The sequence below is a fragment of the Oscarella lobularis genome, chromosome 16 (assembly GCF_947507565.1).
Source record: "Oscarella lobularis chromosome 16, ooOscLobu1.1, whole genome shotgun sequence".
Classification (NCBI taxonomy): Eukaryota; Metazoa; Porifera; class Homoscleromorpha; order Homosclerophorida; family Oscarellidae; genus Oscarella; species Oscarella lobularis.
The window spans coordinates 1170736-1190902 of NC_089190.1; the positions used below are offsets into that span (position 1 = coordinate 1170736).

Sequence of the window (20167 nt, forward strand, 5' to 3'; positions counted from 1 at the left end):
AACCGCTCTGCGAAAAGATAAAGCAAAAAAAGATCTCAAATTAAGCTAAGTTAGAGTTCTCTCAAACACGAGAACTGCAAAACTGAAAGAAGCCTTACATAGTCCAAAACTCCAAAACGAAAAAAAAACGCCCTCTTCCGTGAAACGGCACACACGAAGAAAGCCAAACACTCCAACCCCACAAAAACGCTTAAGTAGTTATTCAAGAGAGCTAAACGTCAGTTACTCCCAGCAAAGAATCGCTCTCGTTCTCCTGGGAAGCAACTGCCATCGTCTCAACGTGACGAACGTCATCGGATAGAGTTATCGAACCCATCTGAGCCTCCAAGTCGACTTGAAGCGACTGCTTCGGCGCCGATAGAGCACTTTCCGTAGCCTCGTGCTGTTTTCCTCCTCCTCCTCCTCCTCCTCCTCCTCCTTCAATCTTAGCGTCACGACGACCACTCCCCCTCTCCATAAATTCCATTCCAAATAGCTGATCGATTGCGAGCTCAAGAGACGAGTCAGTCGATTCCAACAGCGCAGCTCTGGCGTAGTCAGGCAGTTGCCGCTCGTTCCTTAGCAACTTCGAACTACAACGAGGCGATTTGTGCGTTGAGTTGGTGACTTGCTGGCGGTCACGATGGTGGTGATGCTGGGAACAAGATTGGGCTGTCGCTCGAACGCGTCCGGCAATCGTTTGGAGATGGCCCGGGCCGCGCTTGGCGGAGGTGGAGACACGCTCAGCGAAACGCTCGGCACGCACGCGGGCTTGAAGTCGAAGGCACTCGAGGACACGTGATCGATCGTGCGGTGCTTCGGGGTCAGTTCTGTCGGTGCCGTGGTCCATGAGAGAGCCTGTCAGAAGAGTACGGAGATTGCGAGCACGAGGCACAAGCATACGCATGCGCATTTAAATCTATTCGATCGCAAATATTTTATAACCGAAACAAGAAAAATGAAGATTGCCATAGCAGGCTACAGTACGTACCTGGTAAGATTTAGCAAGTTCGACAGAAAAATTTAGCTAACAGACAAAAACGTTTTAGAATGCAAAAATTCAATAACCACAAACTCTATGCTCTACTTCCAGTCACTCTAGGAGCGGATTGCGCCTCGCCACATTCCCACTCACTTGGGATTTTGCAACGTGCCTCTTCTGTGCTCACTAACGATCTCATATATTGGACTCATATGAAGTTCAACTTTTTGTTCTTCTCCACTCGACTGAAAGACGGCGTGAGGATCGGCGTAGCTCCGTTGCAAAGACGGGTTTTCATTTCTCAACGCTGAACTGCTCATCACTCGATTATTTCCAGTTGCAACGCTTTGGTCTGACTCCTCTTTGCCTTTCCTGTAACGTTTTGCCACGAACCAGAACGCTAGCAGGGCAAAAGCTACAACAGCAAAAGTAACTGCAAACGTTATTCCCGATGCCCCTTCAGCAGACAAACCCCCTATATAAAATAGAATCTTATTAGGAATTTTGCAGTTGAAGTTCGAGACCTGAACGCCCTGCCGAATCTTCAAGAGCAGTTGGCGTGGGATACGCCGACGGAGTAGGCGTTGTTGAAAAATTTGTAGTCAAAAAATTAGAGCTTGCAGTTGTAGACCTTGATCGAATTCGATCTATTATTAATTAGAGAGAAGCTGAAGCCATCCTAAGTAGATCATATGAATAATTAACCTGTAGGAAACGAACATCTTTGGACGACAGGGTAGCAGCTTTCTATTTCACTAGAAGTTCCGCGGCAAGGTGGTAACAGGCAAATCCGGTGACTAAGACGAAAGCCGGACTCCGGACCGCATGTTGAACTGCATTGCGTTGGAGTCAACCAGATTGACCAACTTCCCCCGAGATACAGCCAATGAAAAGGATCCCAAGGATTCCATACTGACACTAAAACAACCGAACTTACAAAATGCCTTATCATGTCTACTGTTGCACATTACGAGGCTGGACCAGAATAGATGTTGCTTTAGACTCCGCAAAGTAACCGTAATCCACTTTCGCCTGACACGTAAAGTTGATTCTCCAATTGTGATCCTGAAGGAATGGTTCTAAACTTTTAACCAGCAAATACGATCTTCGATTGTAGTGGTAAATGACATGAGCGTCAGAGTTGTTAGAGCTTGAGATTAGCCAAGTTAGAGTCGAAGGTGGATGGCTGTATAAGTCTGAGCACAACAGCACCAAATGTTGATTGGAATCCACTCGTATAACATCTACATGCGGAGAAATTTGCGGCAAAGGGGAAACTAAACAAATATAGGGTAAGAAAAGGTCATTTCTTTTCTGTGACACCTCTTATTTCCAAGTGTTCATGTAATGATAGTCGGTTGATCCTAATATTTTCAGAAGAGTAACGTGGACGAATTTGTACATCGAATTTGTAAATCCCCGAGTCTGTCGACGTAACCGGGGCAAACGTTAACCTAAAATACTGGTAAAAATACAACGGAAGAGTAAGTGAAGAGTAAGAAGAATTGTCCAAAGGTCTTCCGTCTTTGAATATTTTCAGTATCTTTCCTTTAATTTCAGCTCCATAGTGGCGACTGTAGTCATACAGGTATTCAAAGTAAAACTCGACATATGCTGATGAGTTGACTAAAGGAAACCAGTTGGCAGCAATGTAACTGCTATAGGAAGAATATAAACGAAGATAATCTATAACAATAACAATTAGTATCAAAAATTCGTACTGTGCATAAAAACTACCATCAGAAGCATTCACTGCAGACAACAGAGCAGGAGATGATTCAATAGAACCAGCCGAATTATTTGCATAACAGCTATAGTTTCCAAATGAATCAGGCCCAAGCCCAAGACGCAGCCAAGAAACAAAGTTTGATGCGTACGAAGGATTTAAAATAATTTTTCCGTTCTAAGCGTACAATTAGTTTTTATGTAGTTATCAAGCAGCAAAGTACCTTTTTCCAATTGATTTCAGGCTTTGGAATGCCATAGACATCACAGTGAAAAAAAGAACCGCTGATATCGAGTGTACTTTTCAAAATGTGCGCTAACAGGCCCATTAATGATTACGGGAGCAACTAGTGCAAAACGCATAAGCGAGAACTTCTTCGTTCTCTACCTTAGAGTTACCATGAACTTGCAAGAAGAAACTGTGCCTTGCAATTCCTAAATAGTTTTCAGCTATGCATGTATATACTCCAGGGTCCACTTCTTCGTTAGCGCTTCGAATGTGATACTCTCCATTATCAAATCTAGCTAGTGGCTGGCCGTTCTTTTCCCAACGAACGGTTGGACGAGGAAATCCGGTGACGTCACAGGCAAGAGTCAAACTCTCATTTTTAAGAACGTGTGTATCATTAGGAGTTGCCACAAACACAGGAAACGTACCTCAAAAAATACGGTACATACTATTTAGGAAGATCATATAGTGTTAGTATATACTGTACCTGGTAGGGACTGATATTCCAATACAAAGCCTTTTCTTGTACCACTTCCGTCTGAAATAAAAGTGATGTTAGCCGTTGAACTGACTCTCTCGTTATAGACGGGTAAAGAGGTGCCAGTAAACTTTTCTAGTGTGCCTTGTTCGTCGGTTATGATAAGGAAATCTTTGTCGGCCTCAACGTCAAAAGAAATGAACTTGATTAGAATTGTTGACAGTGTAGGAAATTCAAATGACCACGTGCAGTACTGATGATCGTTGTAATACTGAGAACTGTCGGGAAATTGTAGATAGCCGCCTGTGGCTACAAGGACCCCACCACACTTGGCTTCAATAAAATAGATACACATAGCCTCGTGGAGACAACCCCGCACTTACTCAGACAGTTAGGGCCCGTCCATCCTTCACTGCACTGGCAGCTGGTGCAGCCGTTCGATGGAGTTCCGCCGTTGAAACACGGACGGCACGCTACAAATGAATAATAATATTAGGTAATGCTACATAAGACCACCTTCAACGTGCAACCATCCTATGAACCCGAGAACAATTGCGATTATACGTCTCATGAATCTAAGAAACAAAGTTTGGTCTCCTGCCATATACGGAAAATATCAAGTAATGCCAGCGCTAGCTAGCGCATCTCAGCTATTGCCATACTTGGCATCAAGATGTCTACGTAAAAGCATGGACGTGACGGCGTCGAGGGCGCAAGAGCTGGCCGAGTCAAAAAGGCGTGTTTGCGTTTGCTCAGTCTCGGCGTATACTATGGAGAGAGGGTAAGGTTTGTTAACAAAGCCTTCAGGACACGATAGCGCAGTTGACGGAAGAGGAAAGAGCTTTCCGGGAAAACTCGAGTCTTTCTCTTTCACTCCGAGCTTCCGGCCGTGTCTCGCATCTACGCGCATGCACGTGGATATCGTTCACAATCAGGGAATTTGATGTACTTAGCTAAGACGAACAAGTACATATCTTCTACAGTGCAGCGGCAGTAGACATGCTGGCTCATAGCGAGAACGGCTCACCTGAAGACACGCTCTACTACTAATAATAGGCCGAAGCACACTAATTAGTAGTGCCTCCGCCGCCGCCTTCAAGTGACTGCCTTTGAGTGAACGATTCTTCCCTTTGACTCCGAATTCCTTCGACGCCTAAATTCCCATAGGCTGGAGGTGCCTCCGTCTGTTTCTCGTCAACGTGAGCACCTATATGCTTCCATACTCTGGTTGAGGTGGTGATGGTGGAGGGCGTCGGGGCGCTTTTCTCTTCTTCGAAGGACTGGACGGCGTTTTGCTACGCTCGTCGTGCGGCAGTGCAGTAGGCGGCTGCGAAGACGGCGGCGTCGATCTCTTCGTAGCAATTGAGATTTTGACTCGTCGTTACCGCCTTCCTCCTTTCCGTCGCTTCCTGGTCCACCAAATAGCCGTGACAGTAACAAGTACTGCAATCAGAAGTGACGCACCGACTACTCCAATGATAAGCCCACCCCAGAACTTGAACTAGAAGAAACTAAACAGACCACAGTGCGGAAAAAGTGGAACTCGTCCTTATACTTAATTACCTGAATTTTCAGTAGTAGTGGTAGTGGCGATAATAGAATAGGCATCCGCATCTACATACATATCAAAAAAAAGTTGGTGCAGTTCCATAATTATACCTTCATTGAATTAGCTATACCGGTGGTATAAAAGCATTTTGAATTTGATGAGCGGCAGCTTTCAATGTGCTTCGACGATCCTTCGCAAGGCGTCAACCGGATACAAGTCCGAGAGCGAAGACGAACGCCCATCTGACCGCCGTACGTCACACTGCATTGACTCGGAGACGACCACCCGGACCACGGCCAGGTTCTCCCAGCGTCCAGAGCTGAAGGAAGAAAACACCAACAGATAGATGCAGGCAAAGGGGAGAGAGCGTTAGTTCCAAGTCTCGTATCTGCGCACAAGCACGCTGTCGTGCGTCGACTGCTCACTGCACTGCAGTAGATATGTGCTTGTTCCGTCCTAGCTAAATGCCTCAAAGTTCCTTGATTGTAAGAACCGGTGGCTCATAACGAGAACCGCTCACTTGATTCGCTACGCTTTTCGTGGGGCTGTGCAGTAGACTGCGGAGGCGGCTGTGCCTCTTCGTAGAAATTAGGATTAGGATTTGTTCTTTCTAATAAACTCGACCGGATTTCCTGGTCCACCGACGGACACAACAGTAGCAAGTAGACTGCGATCAGTACCGTGATCAGCACTCCTCGCCCAAAATAACTGATCGATCGTAAGAGACAGCTGAGACGGCTCTAACAACGCAGCCCTGCCGTAGTCAGGCAGTCGCTGCTCGTCCCTTAGCGACGTTGGATCAGAGCGAGTCGTAACGTTGAGTTGAGGACTTGCTGAAGATCACATTGATGGTGCTGGGAACCAAACGCGGCTATCGCTTGATGCGTTCGGTAATCGTTCGAAGATGGCGCTCGTAGGTGGAAGTAAGCCTACGCACGGGCTTGAAGCATGGAGCTGCTTGAAGCCACTCGAGGGCACGTGATCGATCGTGCTCCAGGGGTCAATGTCGATGCCGTGACCTCGGCTACGGCTTTGAGTCGCCCTGATGGACATAAATAAGCCTGAGAGGGGCAGATGCGTTCTTGCGAGCATGCGCATGACCAAAAGGATCGAAAATAATTTTTATCACCGGAAACAAAAAAAGAAGAGTAATGCAATAGGCTACCAGTAGAGATTCTAGTATACCAGAGTAGCTGGTAAGTACTAAAAACAGCAAGTTCACCATAAAAACAGACTAGCAGACAAAACGTTGAGTGCAAAGATTAGAATGCAAAAATTCAAAAACCACAACTCTATGCTCTGTTTCTAGTCATTTCAGAAGCGTACTGTGTCTCGCCACATCCACACTCACTTTGGATTTTGCAATGTGCCTCTTGTGTGCTCACTAACAATCTCATATATTGGACTCGTGTGAAGTTCAACTTTTTGTTCTTCTCCACTCGACCGAAAGACGGCGTGAGGATCGGCGTAGCCCTGTTGCAAAGACGGGTCTTCATTTCTCAACGCTGAACTGTAAGTGTTGCTCATCACTTGATGATTTCCAGTTGCAACGCTTTGGCCTGACTCCTCTTTGCCTTTCCTGTAACGCTTTGCCACGAACCAGAACGTTAGAAGAAGAACAGCTACGACAGCCAACGTAACTGCAAAAGTTATTCCCGATGCCCCTCCAGCAGACAAACCCCCTAGTTAAAATACAATCTAGATTAGGAATTTACAATTGAAGTTCGAGACCTGAACAAACTGCCGTTTCTTGAGAATCTTCAAGAGCAGTTGGCGTGAGATACGCCGACGGAGTAGGCGTTGTTGAAAAATTTGTAGTCGAAAAATTAGAGCTTGCAGTTGTAGACCTTGATCGAATTCGATCTAAGTAATAAAGAGACACTGAAACAACCATCACCAACAAGTACATCAGATGATTAACCTGTAGGAAGCAAACAGCTTTGCTGTGGTGGACGGCAGCTTTCTATTTCACTAGAAGGTCCGCGGCAAGGTGGTAACAGGCAAACCCGGTGACTAAGACGAAAGCCGGACTTCGGACCACATGTTGAACTGCATTGCGTTGGAGTCGACCAGATTGACCAATTTTCCCCAAAATACAGCCAATGAAAAGGATCCCATACTGACACTAAAACAACGCAACTTACACAAAATGCCTTATTATGACTACTGTTGCACATTACGAGGCTGAACCAAAGTGGATACTGCTTTTGATTCCCCAAAGTAATCCACTTTTGCCTGACACGTAAAGTTGATTCTCCAATTGTGATCCTGAAAAAAGAATTCTAGACTTTTAACCAGCAAATACGATCTTCGATTGTAGTGGTAAATGACATAAGCGTCAGAGTTGTTAAAGCTTGAGATTTCTTTTCCATTGCTTAGCCAAGTTAAAGTCGAAGGTGGATGGCTGTATAAGTCTGAGCAATACAGCACCAAATGTTGATTGGAATCTACGCTCATAACGTCTGCATTTGGAGATAGTTGCGGTGAAGGTGAAACTAAAAATTAAATAGAGTAAGAAAAGTCAGTTGTTGTCTATCACACCTCTTATTTCCAAGTGCTCATATACCAATAGCCGACTGATGCCAATTATAGGGAGAGAGTAACTTGGACGAATTTGTATATCAAATCCATAAATCCCAGAGTCTGTCGACGTAGCCGGAGCAAACGTAAGCATAAAGTAATAATCAAAATATAACGGAAGAGTAAGTGAAGAGTAAGAAGAATTGTCCCAAGGTCTTCCGTCTTTGAATACTTTCCGTACCAATCCTTCAATACGAATTGGTCCAAAATCACTGTAATCCTCCAGATATCGAAAGTAAAACCTAAAATATGCTGATGAGTTGATTAAAGGAAAGTTTGCAGAGACTGGATAACGTGGATAATGAAAACGAAGATTATCTATAACAACAACACTCAGTATTGAAATCTGAACTGTGCTTATATAAACTACATACCATCTGAAGCATTCAGTGCAGACAACAGAGCAGAAGATGACTCAATAAAACCAGCTGAATTATTTGCATAACAGCTGTAGTTTCCAAATGAATCAGGCACAAGCCCAAGACGCAGCCAAGAAACAAAGTTTGATGCGTACGAAGGATTTAAAATAAATTTTCCGTTCTAAGAGTACAATTAGTTTTTATGTATTAATCAAGCAGAAAAGTACCTTTTTCCAATAGATTTCAGGCTTTGGAATGCCATAGACATCACAACGAAAAAAGAACTGCTGATATCCAATGTACTTTTCAAAATGCGCACTGACAGGCCCATTAATGATTATAGGAGGAACTAGTGCAAAATTCATAAACGAGAAGTTCATTGTTCTCTACCTTAGAGTTACCATAAACTTGCAATAAGAAACTGTGCCTTGCAATTCCCAAATAGTTTTCAGCTATGCATGTATATACTCCAGGGTCCACTTCTTCGTTAGCGCTTCGAATGTGATACTCTTCATTATCAAATCTAGCTAGTGGCTGACCGTTCTTTTCCCAACGAACGGTTGGACGAGGAAATCCGGTGACGTTACAGCCAAGAGTTAAACTCTCATTTTTAATGACGTGTGTATCATTAGGAGTTGCCACAAACAAAGGAAACGTACCTAAAAAATAAGGTATACATGCTATTTAGGAAGATCATATAGTGGTAGTATATACCTGGTAGGGACTGATATTCCAATACAAAACCTTTTCTTGTACCACTTCCGTCTGAAATAAAAGTGATGTTAGCCGTTGAACTGACTCTCTCGTTATAGACGGGTAAAGAGGTGCCAGTAAACTTTGCCAGTGTGCCTTGTTCGTCGGTTATAATAAGGAAATCTTTGTCGGCCTCCACGTCAAAAGAAATGAACTTGATTAGAATTGTTGACAGTGTAGGAAATCCAAAAGACCACGTGCAGTACTGATGATCGTTGTAATACTGAGAACTGTCAGGAAATTGTAGATAGCCGCCTGTGGCTACAAGGACCCCACCACACTTGGCTTCAATAAAATAGATACACATAGCCTCGTCGAAGACGACCCGTGAAGACACGCACTTACTCAGACAGTTAGGGCCCGTCCATCCTTCACTGCACTGGCAGCTGCTGCAACCGTTCGATGGCGTTCCGCCATTGAAACAAGGAGGACACGCTACAATAATAATTGGACAAGTCGCAACTTGAATTGTACAACCGCTACGTGTCAGTGTACCTTCAATGTGCAACCATCCAACGACAACAAAAAGAAAACCGATTGAGCGTCTCATGGATCTAAATAACGAAGCTCAGGGCTCGGGTCACTACCCGAAAATGCCACATAGCGAGTTCGCGCGGAACTCGGCTGCTTAATCATTAGAGGCCTCTCATTGTCATACCTGGTATCAAGATTTTGTAGTAAAAGCATGGGCGTCGAGTCCCCGAGTAAAAAACGGGCGTGTTGCGCGCAAGCTCAGACGCGGCGTAATTACCAACGCTATCATGTGTCTCTTGGAAGAGGCGTGGAGACGAGGTCAGGACAGCTAATGAGTGCAAGAGGTGCAAAACAGTCTGCTGTTCAGACAGACTTCACGGCAGCATATCGTGCAGTCGAGACGATGACCTCTAGGTGGAACATATCAGATGCAGGAAAAGAGGAGGTATCTTTCCGAGAACCTTTCACTCGCGCTTCAGTTTCAAGTCTCGTATCTACCCACAAGCACGCCGGGATTCACAATCAAGGAACTTGATGCATTTAGCTAGGACAAAACAAGCACATGCTACAGTACAGTGACACGCTGGTTCCTTTCGAGAACGACTCACGTACCTGACGACACGACTAGTAATAACAGGCCGAAGCATATTCATTAATAGTGTCTCCGCCGCCGCCGCCGCCGCCGCCTGCAGGTGACTGCCCTTGAGCGAAAGTCGAAATTTCTTGGACGCCCAAGTTCCTATAGGCTGGAGGTGCTTCCGTCTGTTTGTCGTCAACATGAATACCTATGTTTCCGTACTCTGGTTGAGGTGGTGACGGTGGCGGGCGTCGGGGCGCTTTACTCTTCTTCAAAGAGCTGGATGGCGTTTGGCTACGCTCGTCGTGCGGCAGCGCAGTAGGCGGCGGCGAAGGCGGCGGCGTCTCTTCGTAGCAATTGAGATTTCGACTCGTCGTTACCGTCTCCAACTTTCGAGTAAACTCGACCGGGTGAGAGCTCGTTGGGCGCTGATTTCGTCGCTTCCTGGTCCACCAAATAGCCGTGACAGTAACAAGTACTGCAATCAGAAGTGCCGCACCGACTACTCCAATGATAAGCCCACCAGAACTTGAACTAGAAGAAACTAAACAGACCACAGTGAGGAAAAAGTGGGACTCGTCCTTGTAATTAATTACCTGAATTTTCAGTAGTAGTGGTAGTGGCGATAATAGAATAGGCATCCGCATCTACACACATATCAAAAAAATTCCTTATATCTTGATAAATTAGCTATACCGGTGGTATAAAAGCATTTTGAATTTGATGAACGGCAGCTTTCAATGTGCATCGATGATCCCTCGCAAGGCGTCAACCGGATACAAGTCCGAGAGCGAAGACGAACGCCCATCTGACCGCCGCACGTCACACTACACTGACTCGGAGACGACCACCCGGACCACGGCCAGGTTCTCCCAGCGTCCAGAGCTGAAGAAAGAAAACTTGCAAGGATAACAATATAGACGCCGCCTCTAGAGAGCGTACAGACTAATATTGACGCTTTGCTTGATTTGTTTGAGGATGGGACTTTTGATTGGCAAGTGAAATTGATAGTCACCGTTTCTTTCAGAGACTCCAGCGTTATATTGCACAGTGACGGCACGTCTTTGACCGACAAGTAAGATTTTTGGTCGTAGTGAAATATAACGTGAGATTCGGTCTCGTTTGAATCTATCATTACGCCGTCGTAATACCAAGTGAAAGTTGGTGACAGATTGTTTCTGGCGTCTGCACAAATCAGGAGTAGGTGCGACGTTGGATCGATGGAAACGTTCGGGAATTTTGGATGAATTATTTTAGGATTTGGCAAACCTAAAGCAAAAAATTCTTGATGACGTGTAGAACATCAGGAGTTGATACCTCTGATTTGGACGGCACTATAAAAAGATACATTTGCGACAGTTGAATTTCCGCTGAAATTATAGATTCCAGCTTTTCCGAGATTTGTTAGATGAGAAACGAAAGAAGAAAAATCAGCAAAATCGTTCGAAGTCGGTGAAGTGAAATTGGTGACTTTTCCGTTTAGGTCAAACCGCCAGAAGCAGTAAGTCTGCAGCAGCAACGAGAAGTTGGCTTCTTCAAAATACGTTGCATTACAGTCGGATGAAAGCCCGTCTGAAACCAGGAAATCAAAAACAAACTCAATTAATGCACAAAACTGTCTCTTTACCATTCTCAGTCGACAGTACAGCAGGAGCAGATTGAATGCTGCCAACCAAATTTCTCGCAACGCAGGAGTAGGAGCCAAACGAGCTGTTGCTCAGCTTAACGCGCAGCCAAGGATAAACATGCACAGAACCAGACAGAGATTGTCCATCCTACAAGCAGCATTAAAAATCTGGTAAAGAAACATGTATAAAATCACTTTTATCCACCGTATGTCCGGCTTGGGAATTCCGTCTGCGTCGCAACGAAAAAACACCTGTTGACCACGCAAATAATATTGTAAATGCACGTCGACAGGCGAATTTATAATAGTAGGCGGAACTAGGCAGAAAATCAACGACACAAATCAATGCTTTCTGCAAAGACTTACCATGAATTGCGAGGAAAAAGCTGCGTCTTACGACGCCTAAGGCGTTTTCAGCGACGCATTCGTAAATACCGGCGTCACTAATCTGAACGCTATCTCTGTGCAGTTCCTCCCCGGTTGGAGCACCGGCGGAAGCGTTCACCGCTTTGCCGTCCTGTTCCCAGCGAACACTGGGAGCCGGAGTGCCGCGAGCGCGACAAAACAAGGCCAAGCTTGCTCCTTTGCGAAGAACGACTCTGTCGCTCGAGACGAAACTAAATTGCGGTGGGGTGCCTAGGAAAAAAGAAGAGGTTGTTAAAGCGGAGAGACGCGCATCATGCATTGCTTTACCTGAAATTGCCTGGTACTGTAGCAGAAACCCGTGACCTTTCCCACCGTATGCTTCCGATGAAAAGATTATCCTATCGTTGGAATTAAGTTCTCCAACGTAGCTGTATGGCAGAGCGTTGCTTCTGAATTGCACATCGTCGATCTCAACGTAGTCCCTTTGTCTTAAGCTAATCGAAATGAATCTAACGAGAATCGTCGTTGTCGACGGATAGTCAAAAGTCCAAGTGCAATATTCATTAGGATTATATATTCTCGGGTAGCCAGGGAATACCAGGAAGCCCGTACGACCGCTGAGTCCCCCTCCACACTCATCTAAAAAGAAAGTAAGACTTTCAAGTCTGACGTACTCAAGCAACAGCCTCACAAAAGCAATTGGGCCGGCCGCTGCAAGAACACCTCCTGCAGTCATAGGACGGAGTAGTTTCGTCCATATTAGCAGGAAAGCAGCTATGGGAACAGACTGCATGACGAAGAAAGTCGCTCTTATTCGCTTTGCACTCCAAACTCTAGGCGACAGTACCTGACCTTGGGCTGAAGCGTAGAAGTAAATCTGCGACAAGCAAAACGGGACAACTATGAAAAGCGTCAACATCGCGCACTTGATAGCGAAGGTTGACTGGAAACAATGAACTAGCATCCCCGTCTATACGTAACGTCATTATTTTTCCGCAGGGGTTGCCAGGGGAATCACAGACACCAAGGAAAACGTCTATTGTTACGACCTACGCCTGCGTGTTGTCGTCTATTTGGATCAGTTCCCTTTGAAATTTACATAAACTGGACTCGAGGTTATCTCTTCAGTCTCTGCCTTGGGTACAACGACATCGATTTCGGCGTAGATCCGGCTCCCAGTCTCAGACGCCGGATTTGGTTTATATCGAACGGCTGCCCGTGTCTCCGCCTTTTCAGATTTCTTTCTAAATACTACCGATTGCACGACGGCTGGATCTCTGGGCCCTCTGTTTTCCGGTGCTGTTGATGACGGGGCTGCCAAGTAAGTATTGTCGTTTCTGGGAGGACTCTCCGCGGTCGACGGTTGTCGGTTTTTTCTTCGCGTGCACCAGACAATGATAACAATGATACATACCACAGTAAAGATTCCTCCAAGCGTTAGACCGAATTTTGCAGCAAAAGATAAGACGACGTCTAAACAAAGAACGCAAGTTATTTACAAAAGACTCGGAAAAGATGACAGAACCTGAACTCGTTTGCACGACAAATGTGAGGGGAACTGACGCAGGAACTGACGCGGTGGAACTCTTGCTAACTAAGTCGGTCGTTACAGCGGAGATATATGAGATATCTCTGGTTACAGCTGTCGAGTTCGATCCCACTGATGGCATACGAGTGCTCGAGTTCGTAGGGGCTACAGTCATATTGAGCCTTGGGGTAGGTGTCTCCGAAACAGTACTGACATTTTCAAAACTACTATTCTTAGTCTGACTGGTGGTGGGAAGTGGACAATTGAGCGTAGACGAATAGCAGCTTTCTATTTGGCTCAGTGGGCCAACACAGGGCGATGATCTGTCCAGACATTTTCTACTACTCACGCGAAAACCGGGAATACCTCCACAGGAAACGCTGCACTGGCCTGGAGTTGATGGAGTCGACCAAGGCCAATACCAATACGCTAAAACATAATAATAGCATAGAACTCTTTTATTTATCGTAATGTCGTTTTAGTTCTTACGGATTTGCACGAGAGCAGACGCTGTTTCAGTGTCGCCTGATTCTTGCGACGTTGCTTGACAGGAGAAATTGATTTGATGATATTTTTCGCGAATGAAGACAGTCAAGTTCTTAACCAGAAGATACGACCGTCGATGATAGTGAAAAATCGTGTATGACTTGTTGGCAATTTCGATGATCTTTTCGCTATCGTGATACCAGGTGAACGTCGAGTGGGGACGACTTTCCATGTCAGAGCACATCAAAATCAAGTGTCGATTGGCATCCGCGTAAATGAATTTGACGTTAATTACAGGAGCAGGAAGAACTGTAGCAAAAAGCATTAGGCAACTAATAGTAACAGATTTCCTCTTACCTTTTATCTGCAGGGAACTAAAAAGAGACAATGCGTATCTGGATGCATAGCGTAATCGGATATCAAGATCAAATCGGTAGATTCCAGAATCGATTGATGCTGTAGGCGCGAACAAAAGATATCCGCCGCGTTCACAGTCATCTTCAAACGTCGCAGTTGAATAGGAAGAAGCATTCCACTGTTGTCCATCTTTCAATACATCTGATATGATTCCATGAGATACAGTGCCTCTTCTTCTGCTTCCCCTAAAGTTCAACCAACGGCAGTATATCCTGATTCGAGCTGTTGAGTTTGCAAAAGCCCAATTGTTCGAAAACGCTCCAAAATACCGTTGCGAATACACAGACAAAGCATCTAGACGCAGAGAATAAATATCTCAAAGAAAAACAATACGCAAGACTACTACTTCTACCTGAATCCCATCTATAAGAAAGTTGAGCAGTTGAAGATTCGGTTGCACCGGCAGAATTATTCGCATAGCAGCTGTAGTTTCCAAACGACGAACGAGACGTCAATTGAACACGCAGCCACCGAACAGTCCTCCAATCATAAACAGGATGAGGTAGGAACTCGCCATCCTATATACCAAATGTTTAGCAGAGGCGTCTAGCTATCCCAATTCGCACCAACCTTTATCCAGTGTATCTCAGGATTGGGGATTCCATACGCGTCACAACGAAAGTACACGTACTGATATCTGACATAGGACTCCAGATGAACGTCCGTGGGCGAATTGATGATAACCGGAGGAACTAAACAGATAAAATCATAATAGAAGCCCACCCAAGTAAGCGATCAAATGTTAGCGCTACCGTGGACAGCGACAAAAAAACTATGCCGTTGAACGCCCAAAAAATTCTCGGCGATGCACGTGTAGACGCTCGTATCGTTCTCCTGGGCGTTTTCGATATGTAGTTCCCCATTTGTGAGGTTCGAGGATAAGGACAATCTTCTACCATCTTTTTCCCAGTGGACAACAGGATCTGGTGACCCAGTTGCGAGACAAAAGAATGAAGCGGTCGCATTTTTCATAACAAATGTGCTGTTTACAACACTAAGAAATGAAAAACGTGGCTCGATACCTATTTGAAAGATTCTTATTTACAGGTCCCAATAAATAACGTTTTAGGATTACTGAATGTCAGTTGGGGAACGTAATAATACTCCAGCAAAAATCCATCCTTGGTGACAGAACTGTCCGATGTAAATTTGATCTCAACGTTAGAGTTCAAAAAGAGACTGCTTGGCACGTCAAAGCCTCTGTAGTCTTTCCTGTAGGAGCTTCCATTGGTAATCGTCAGGACGTCACAACAGGATTCCGAGCTGAACGATATGAAATGTACGAAAACGCTTCCTGGATACTGAAAACGCCACAAACAGAATTCGTTGTTGCTGTAAGAGCCAGGATAGCCGGGAGAGCGTATGTAGCCGAACGAAGCGGTCAGTACACCGCCACACCGATCTGCAGCGAAACGTAGAGTTTACATGCGCATCTAGAAGAAACTGATTTCTATAGATATGACCTTGCGCGTGCAGAAATTTCAGAGTCGAAAGGACGAGAAAGTAAGCTAGAGCCCGACAAGCCATTCAGTTCAAAGAGAGTTTCACTTGTGTGACGTACCGTAGATATCACCTCAGCTTGCGCGGAGTCCTGAGCCGGAAGAAAGCCTAAAGGTATGCGAGGGGGCCCCCCGGGCGGGGGAGTATCGCTATCATCAGCCCAAAGCGCTAGAGGCGGGAGAGGCCGCTAGAAGGCACCCTCGCACCCTCTACTAGCAGTCCGAAGAGCATCTGAGGTCGCTCCTGCGCAATTAATCGTAGTCTCACATGATACAGCCAATAAAATCATGATAGACTACACAGATAAATAGGAGAATAAAACTAAGGCTTTGGGCCCGGTTTGCCATCACTGGGGCAAAACGATTAGTAAACACATTCACAAAAAAACAACAGCTGAAGAATGATCATACAAAATAGCTAGTAACGGTAACGATTGTTGTCGGTTCTTTGATTGGAACTGCACAAGCAGCTCACAACGATGACCGTCGCTACAATAATCATGATAGCCATAATGACAAAATTCCAATACATCGCTACGGTGATCGTTAGTAAATCGGCGATTAGTGATGTCCCTCCATAGCCTGCAGCAGCATAAAACGTATTATTATCCTCGGTTTTGGTACTGCCAGTGTAAGGATTATAAGGTGACCGAGCTACCACAAAAGCCGCTGCCAAAGAGGTGTAAATCAAAGAAAGCACTATTATTCTGAAGTCACCAAGAGCAAATCTTATCTTGTCGGAGAAACTGAACTCCGTCGTTATATTGACAGTTTTTATTTGATCGTATACTCGTTCGACTCTCCAGGATCTTTTTTGCCGGCTCATCTTATCGACGACGTCTGGTAAATTTTTGCCTTTTTTGCATATGGCTTGAAACAAATCGATAAAGTAAGTCTTTTCCCAAAATACGTTTACGGCGGCAAAAAGCACGAGGCTGAAAATTGGCAAAACAAAGCCGCACGCTATCATGAAAAAAGTGATCGAACTTATTTTTAAATCTTTGCCCTCATTATTCTTTTTGTTATTGTCAAAAACAATGCTAAAGCCAATGGCAACTAGCATAAAGATTTGGGCGATCATAATCAAAATGGTGTGAGCGATCAGACGCCAATGAATGCCACAGCAGGAACTTCGTCTTTCCTGCGTGGCCTTTTCCCTCTTCTTTTCGATGTCTCTAGCCGCTCTTATTAGCATGAAAGTTCGGTGGAGGTAAACGTCAAAAAGGGTTAAAAAGCACCCTATGCCAAAGAGGACGTAATCAAGTGTGTCTAGTAATTTATTGTCATCATCCATATTGCCATCATCCATTTTATCTTCTGGAATACCAAACAGTTGAAGCATGTCACAGATTAGAAGCGGATAGATGAGGGCGTAGACCAAGATCTTCTTCATAGTTTCAAGAACGACTTTTCCTCCTCTTTTCTTGACGCCTTCATGTTCGTCGTCGCGCGATCTATTCCTTTCTAGGTCATCTTTTCTTTGCTTTCTTTCACGTCTTTCGCTTTTGCACTCTTTGCATGCGTCCCTCCATTCCATAAAGTTGTCGATTATTGATATGAAGGAGTCGAAACCGCTTAGAGCAAAAGTCATAACTCCCAGAAGATAAACGTTGTACTGTTTCTCTTTCTTATCTTTCTGATCAAGAAATTGCTTAATCGATAGAGCAAAACTCAAGACAAAAAACAGCAGCTCAAATATTCTCCAAAACAGAAGGAGGCAACGCGAGGGCCTCCGAATGAAATTCAAAGACAAATGAAAGCCGTATCTTGCAGCTCGTTTCATGCCGTCGTCCAACTTTTTACCACTCGTCGCCCAGCGACATGCGGCGCAACAGGTGGAAGTGCAGCAGAGTTTGGAACAACACGCCGACGCGCGGTAACACAAAAGACTTGCGTTAAGGCAGCAATTGCAGCATTTGTTGTCGACGATATCAATAGTCCTGCTATCCATTGTCATGTAAGCTTCATCCAGTGTGTCCATGCACTCTTCGACGAATTCAATGCGCTCCTTTTCTTTTTCCGCTGGAGTTAGCTCAATTTTCTTAGAAACCTTCGTGGAAACGCTTTTACGAATTCGCGAGCTCTTTTCAGCAACTGTAGGCTCAGAATGACCAGACGGCATCATTTCCATTGGGGGATAAGGTTCAGGTGAATAGCCTTGCTGTACTGTTGGAAATAGAAGTGGATTGGAAACAGAAGTGATAGGACTAGAAGGGCTTTGGTCAGCTCCTGAAGAAACGAGTGGGGCACTGTCCCATGTAGGAGAGTTGCTATGGTGCAGTCCTAGAGGTGGTGCTGCAGCGGTAAGAGGAACAGACTGGCGTTCGGGAAGAGGATGAGGAGGAGCAGCAAAAGCCAGTTGTTGTGGAGGATACGAAGGAGGAACAGGGGACTGTAGCCGAGTAAGAGGAATAGCAGGTGGAGCAGGCTGCTGACGTACAGAAGGCACAACTGGAGCTCCAAAAGACTGCTGCCGATGGGGAGCTTCTGAATGGTGAACTGTCGGAGGAAGAGCAGCAGGAGGAGGAAGAGGAGGAGGAGGATGAAAGTAAGGTTGATTTCTGAAAGGAAGAGCAGTAAAATCGGGAGCCTGCTGTCGAGGAGGAAGAGAAACAACAGGAGGAGGAAGAGGAGGAGGAGGAGAAAAGGAAGGCTGACTTGAAGGAGGAACAGTATATACCGGAAATTGCTGTCGAGGAGGAAGAGGAGGAGGTAAATCGTTGGTGAACTCTTTGCGTTGAGCTTCTGTTGGCATCGTTGGTGGTGGTGGTGGTGCAGGGCTTCGCGTGAGAATCACCGCTTCAGTTTTGACAACGTTCGAAGAAATCGGCCCAAACGCAGCTTCCGATCGCTTACGTTCAAACATTTTCTCATCGATGTGCTCGTCTTCGGATGAGTCGCTATTGTACGGTGTCTGGTAATCCCTCTGCATCTGTGTAAACGCTGAACTGCGAATAGACTTCCAATGTACGGTCAAGGCAGACGCTTTGGCAAAGTTAATCGGTCCAATAACAGCTTCCTCTCGTTTGACAGGAGCCTGTAAGTTGATTTGAGTAGAGCACGTTCGACGAGGAGCAAGGCAAGTTGTAAAATATTGTTCGATTTCTTGCAGCTCAGAAAACCAAGTTGACACTCGAAAGCTCGCAAGCAACAATCTTTCCTCTTCCTGCAGTATGGGAAGAGTGATCGTCTGATCACATTCTTTTGAAGTGAACTGACTTTCTGTTATGTCTTGCTGCTCAGAATACGTCTCTTGACTCGGAACTTTAACTTCAAAGGATGCGCTGATACGCTTCTCTTGGTCTTGAACTACGACGAGCTCGTGATCGGGCGAGACAACATCGACTTCTTCTTCACAGCGTCTTTTGGATTCTTCCCTGGCAAGCGCTTCAGAAATTTGAAAGTTGTAAATGGCGGTACCTCCGCTTTCTTTGAGCTTTGAAAACGCCGCGTTTGGGCTTTGGCGAGACTTGGATAAAGAAGACGTTAACTTGTCCTTTATCGCCTCTATATCCACATTTGATGATTGTTCTAAAGGTGCTTCATCTTTTACACCTGCCAAGCAAAACTATTAAGCCACACTTCTCTAATTACATTTACACTACTGTACCATCAATCGAGGAGGATGCTTGACACAACTCATCTGCTTCACACAACTCATCCCTTTCACCGCTTCCTAACGGAAAAACACCGACAACTCAAAAGACAGAAATTGTCCCGTTTATTACATTACTCTCTTCAATGTCAGGTGATGCTTTTTCTCTTTCTTCTTCTTGTTCTTCTTCTCGTTCTTCTTCTTGATGTTCTTGTTCTTCCTGTTCTTCTTGTCCTTGCTCTTCTTGTTCTTGCTCTTCTTGTCCTTGCTCTTCTTGTCCTTGCTCTTCTTTTTCCTGCTCTTCTTGTTCTTGTTCTCGTTCTTCCTGTTCTTCTTTTTCCTGCTCTTGTTCTCGTTCTTCTTTTTCACAACTCAATTCAGTCACATTTGATGATTGGTTCAAAGGTGAGTCTAGTTCATCTTTCACACCTGCCAAGTGAAACTACGTATTAACTTCACTTTTCTAATTACATTTGTGCCACTGTACCATCAATCGAGGATGTTTCTCGCAACTCATCCCTTTCACCGTTTGCTAACAGAAAACACACAGACAGCTATTCAAAGACAAAAAATTGTCCTGTTCGTTGCATTACTCTCTTCAATGCCAGATGATGCCTTTTCTTTTTCTTCTTCTGCACTTGTTTCACAAAACTCTTCTTCCTTGTTCTCTAAAAAATAGCTCTTACAACTCTAAAGCAAAAAGATAATGCATGTTGCTTTACCCTTTAACGCTTCATGATCGCGATCCGTTTCTCCTTGCTTACTAGGCAATTTGTGTTCGAGTTCTCCAAATATTCCGGTAAAACGCAAATTATTAATTGAACACGAGCCGCTTTTTTCTAGTTCCTTCAAAATCCTAATCGTTCTTTTCTTCGCGGAGTCGGGTGAAGGACGTGATTCATCTTGATTTTTTGCTTCTTCAAAATCAACTTCCTTCGTTGAGTTTAATTCGTCTAAAACGGAC

At 45.0% G+C, this 20167-nt stretch overlaps 2 protein-coding genes and 1 pseudogene across 2 annotated transcripts; all 3 read right to left on the bottom strand.

Moving 5' to 3' along the window:
* Positions 1–887: 887 nt before the first annotated feature.
* LOC136196922 (uncharacterized) lies at positions 888–6004 on the bottom strand (annotated as a pseudogene).
* Positions 6005–9319: 3315 nt separating this feature from the next.
* Positions 9320–12761, bottom strand: LOC136196682 (neural cell adhesion molecule L1.1-like). Its single transcript, XM_065986276.1, has 13 exons — positions 12732–12761; positions 12531–12555; positions 12370–12465; positions 12006–12317; positions 11679–11948; positions 11508–11629; positions 11313–11460; positions 11003–11257; positions 10628–10954; positions 10382–10570; positions 10282–10332; positions 9570–10229; positions 9320–9518 (listed from the first exon to the last, which is right to left on the bottom strand). The coding sequence occupies exons 3-12, from the start codon at positions 12434–12436 to the stop codon at positions 9733–9735; spliced, it is 2238 nt and encodes a 745-aa protein (XP_065842348.1). The 5' UTR covers positions 12437–12465; positions 12531–12555; positions 12732–12761; the 3' UTR covers positions 9320–9518; positions 9570–9732.
* Positions 12762–15880: 3119 nt separating this feature from the next.
* On the bottom strand, positions 15881–20161 carry LOC136196678 (uncharacterized). The gene is made up of 6 exons (XM_065986271.1): positions 19926–20161; positions 19797–19871; positions 19691–19735; positions 19342–19632; positions 19219–19284; positions 15881–19163 (listed from the first exon to the last, which is right to left on the bottom strand). Exon 6 carries the CDS (start codon positions 18538–18540, stop codon positions 16027–16029), a length of 2514 nt encoding a protein of 837 aa, XP_065842343.1. The 5' UTR covers positions 18541–19163; positions 19219–19284; positions 19342–19632; positions 19691–19735; positions 19797–19871; positions 19926–20161; the 3' UTR covers positions 15881–16026.
* Positions 20162–20167: the final 6 nt, after the last annotated feature.

Excerpts from the sequence above, each read along its gene's own strand:
- LOC136196682 (XM_065986276.1), bottom strand. The coding sequence starts at position 12,436 with ATGGACGAAACTACTCCGTCCTATGACTGCAGGAGGTGTTCTTGCAGC. Across the intron at positions 10,955-11,002 it reads TAGTGCCGTCCAAATCAGAG|GTTTGCCAAATCCTAAAATA; the intron begins GTATCAACTCCT and ends TTTTTGCTTTAG. Across the intron at positions 10,230-10,281 it reads CACTACTACTGAAAATTCAG|TTTCTTCTAGTTCAAGTTCT; the intron begins GTAATTAATTAC and ends TGGTCTGTTTAG.
- LOC136196678 (XM_065986271.1), bottom strand. The coding sequence starts at position 18,540 with ATGCAGAGGGATTACCAGACACCGTACAATAGCGACTCATCCGAAGAC.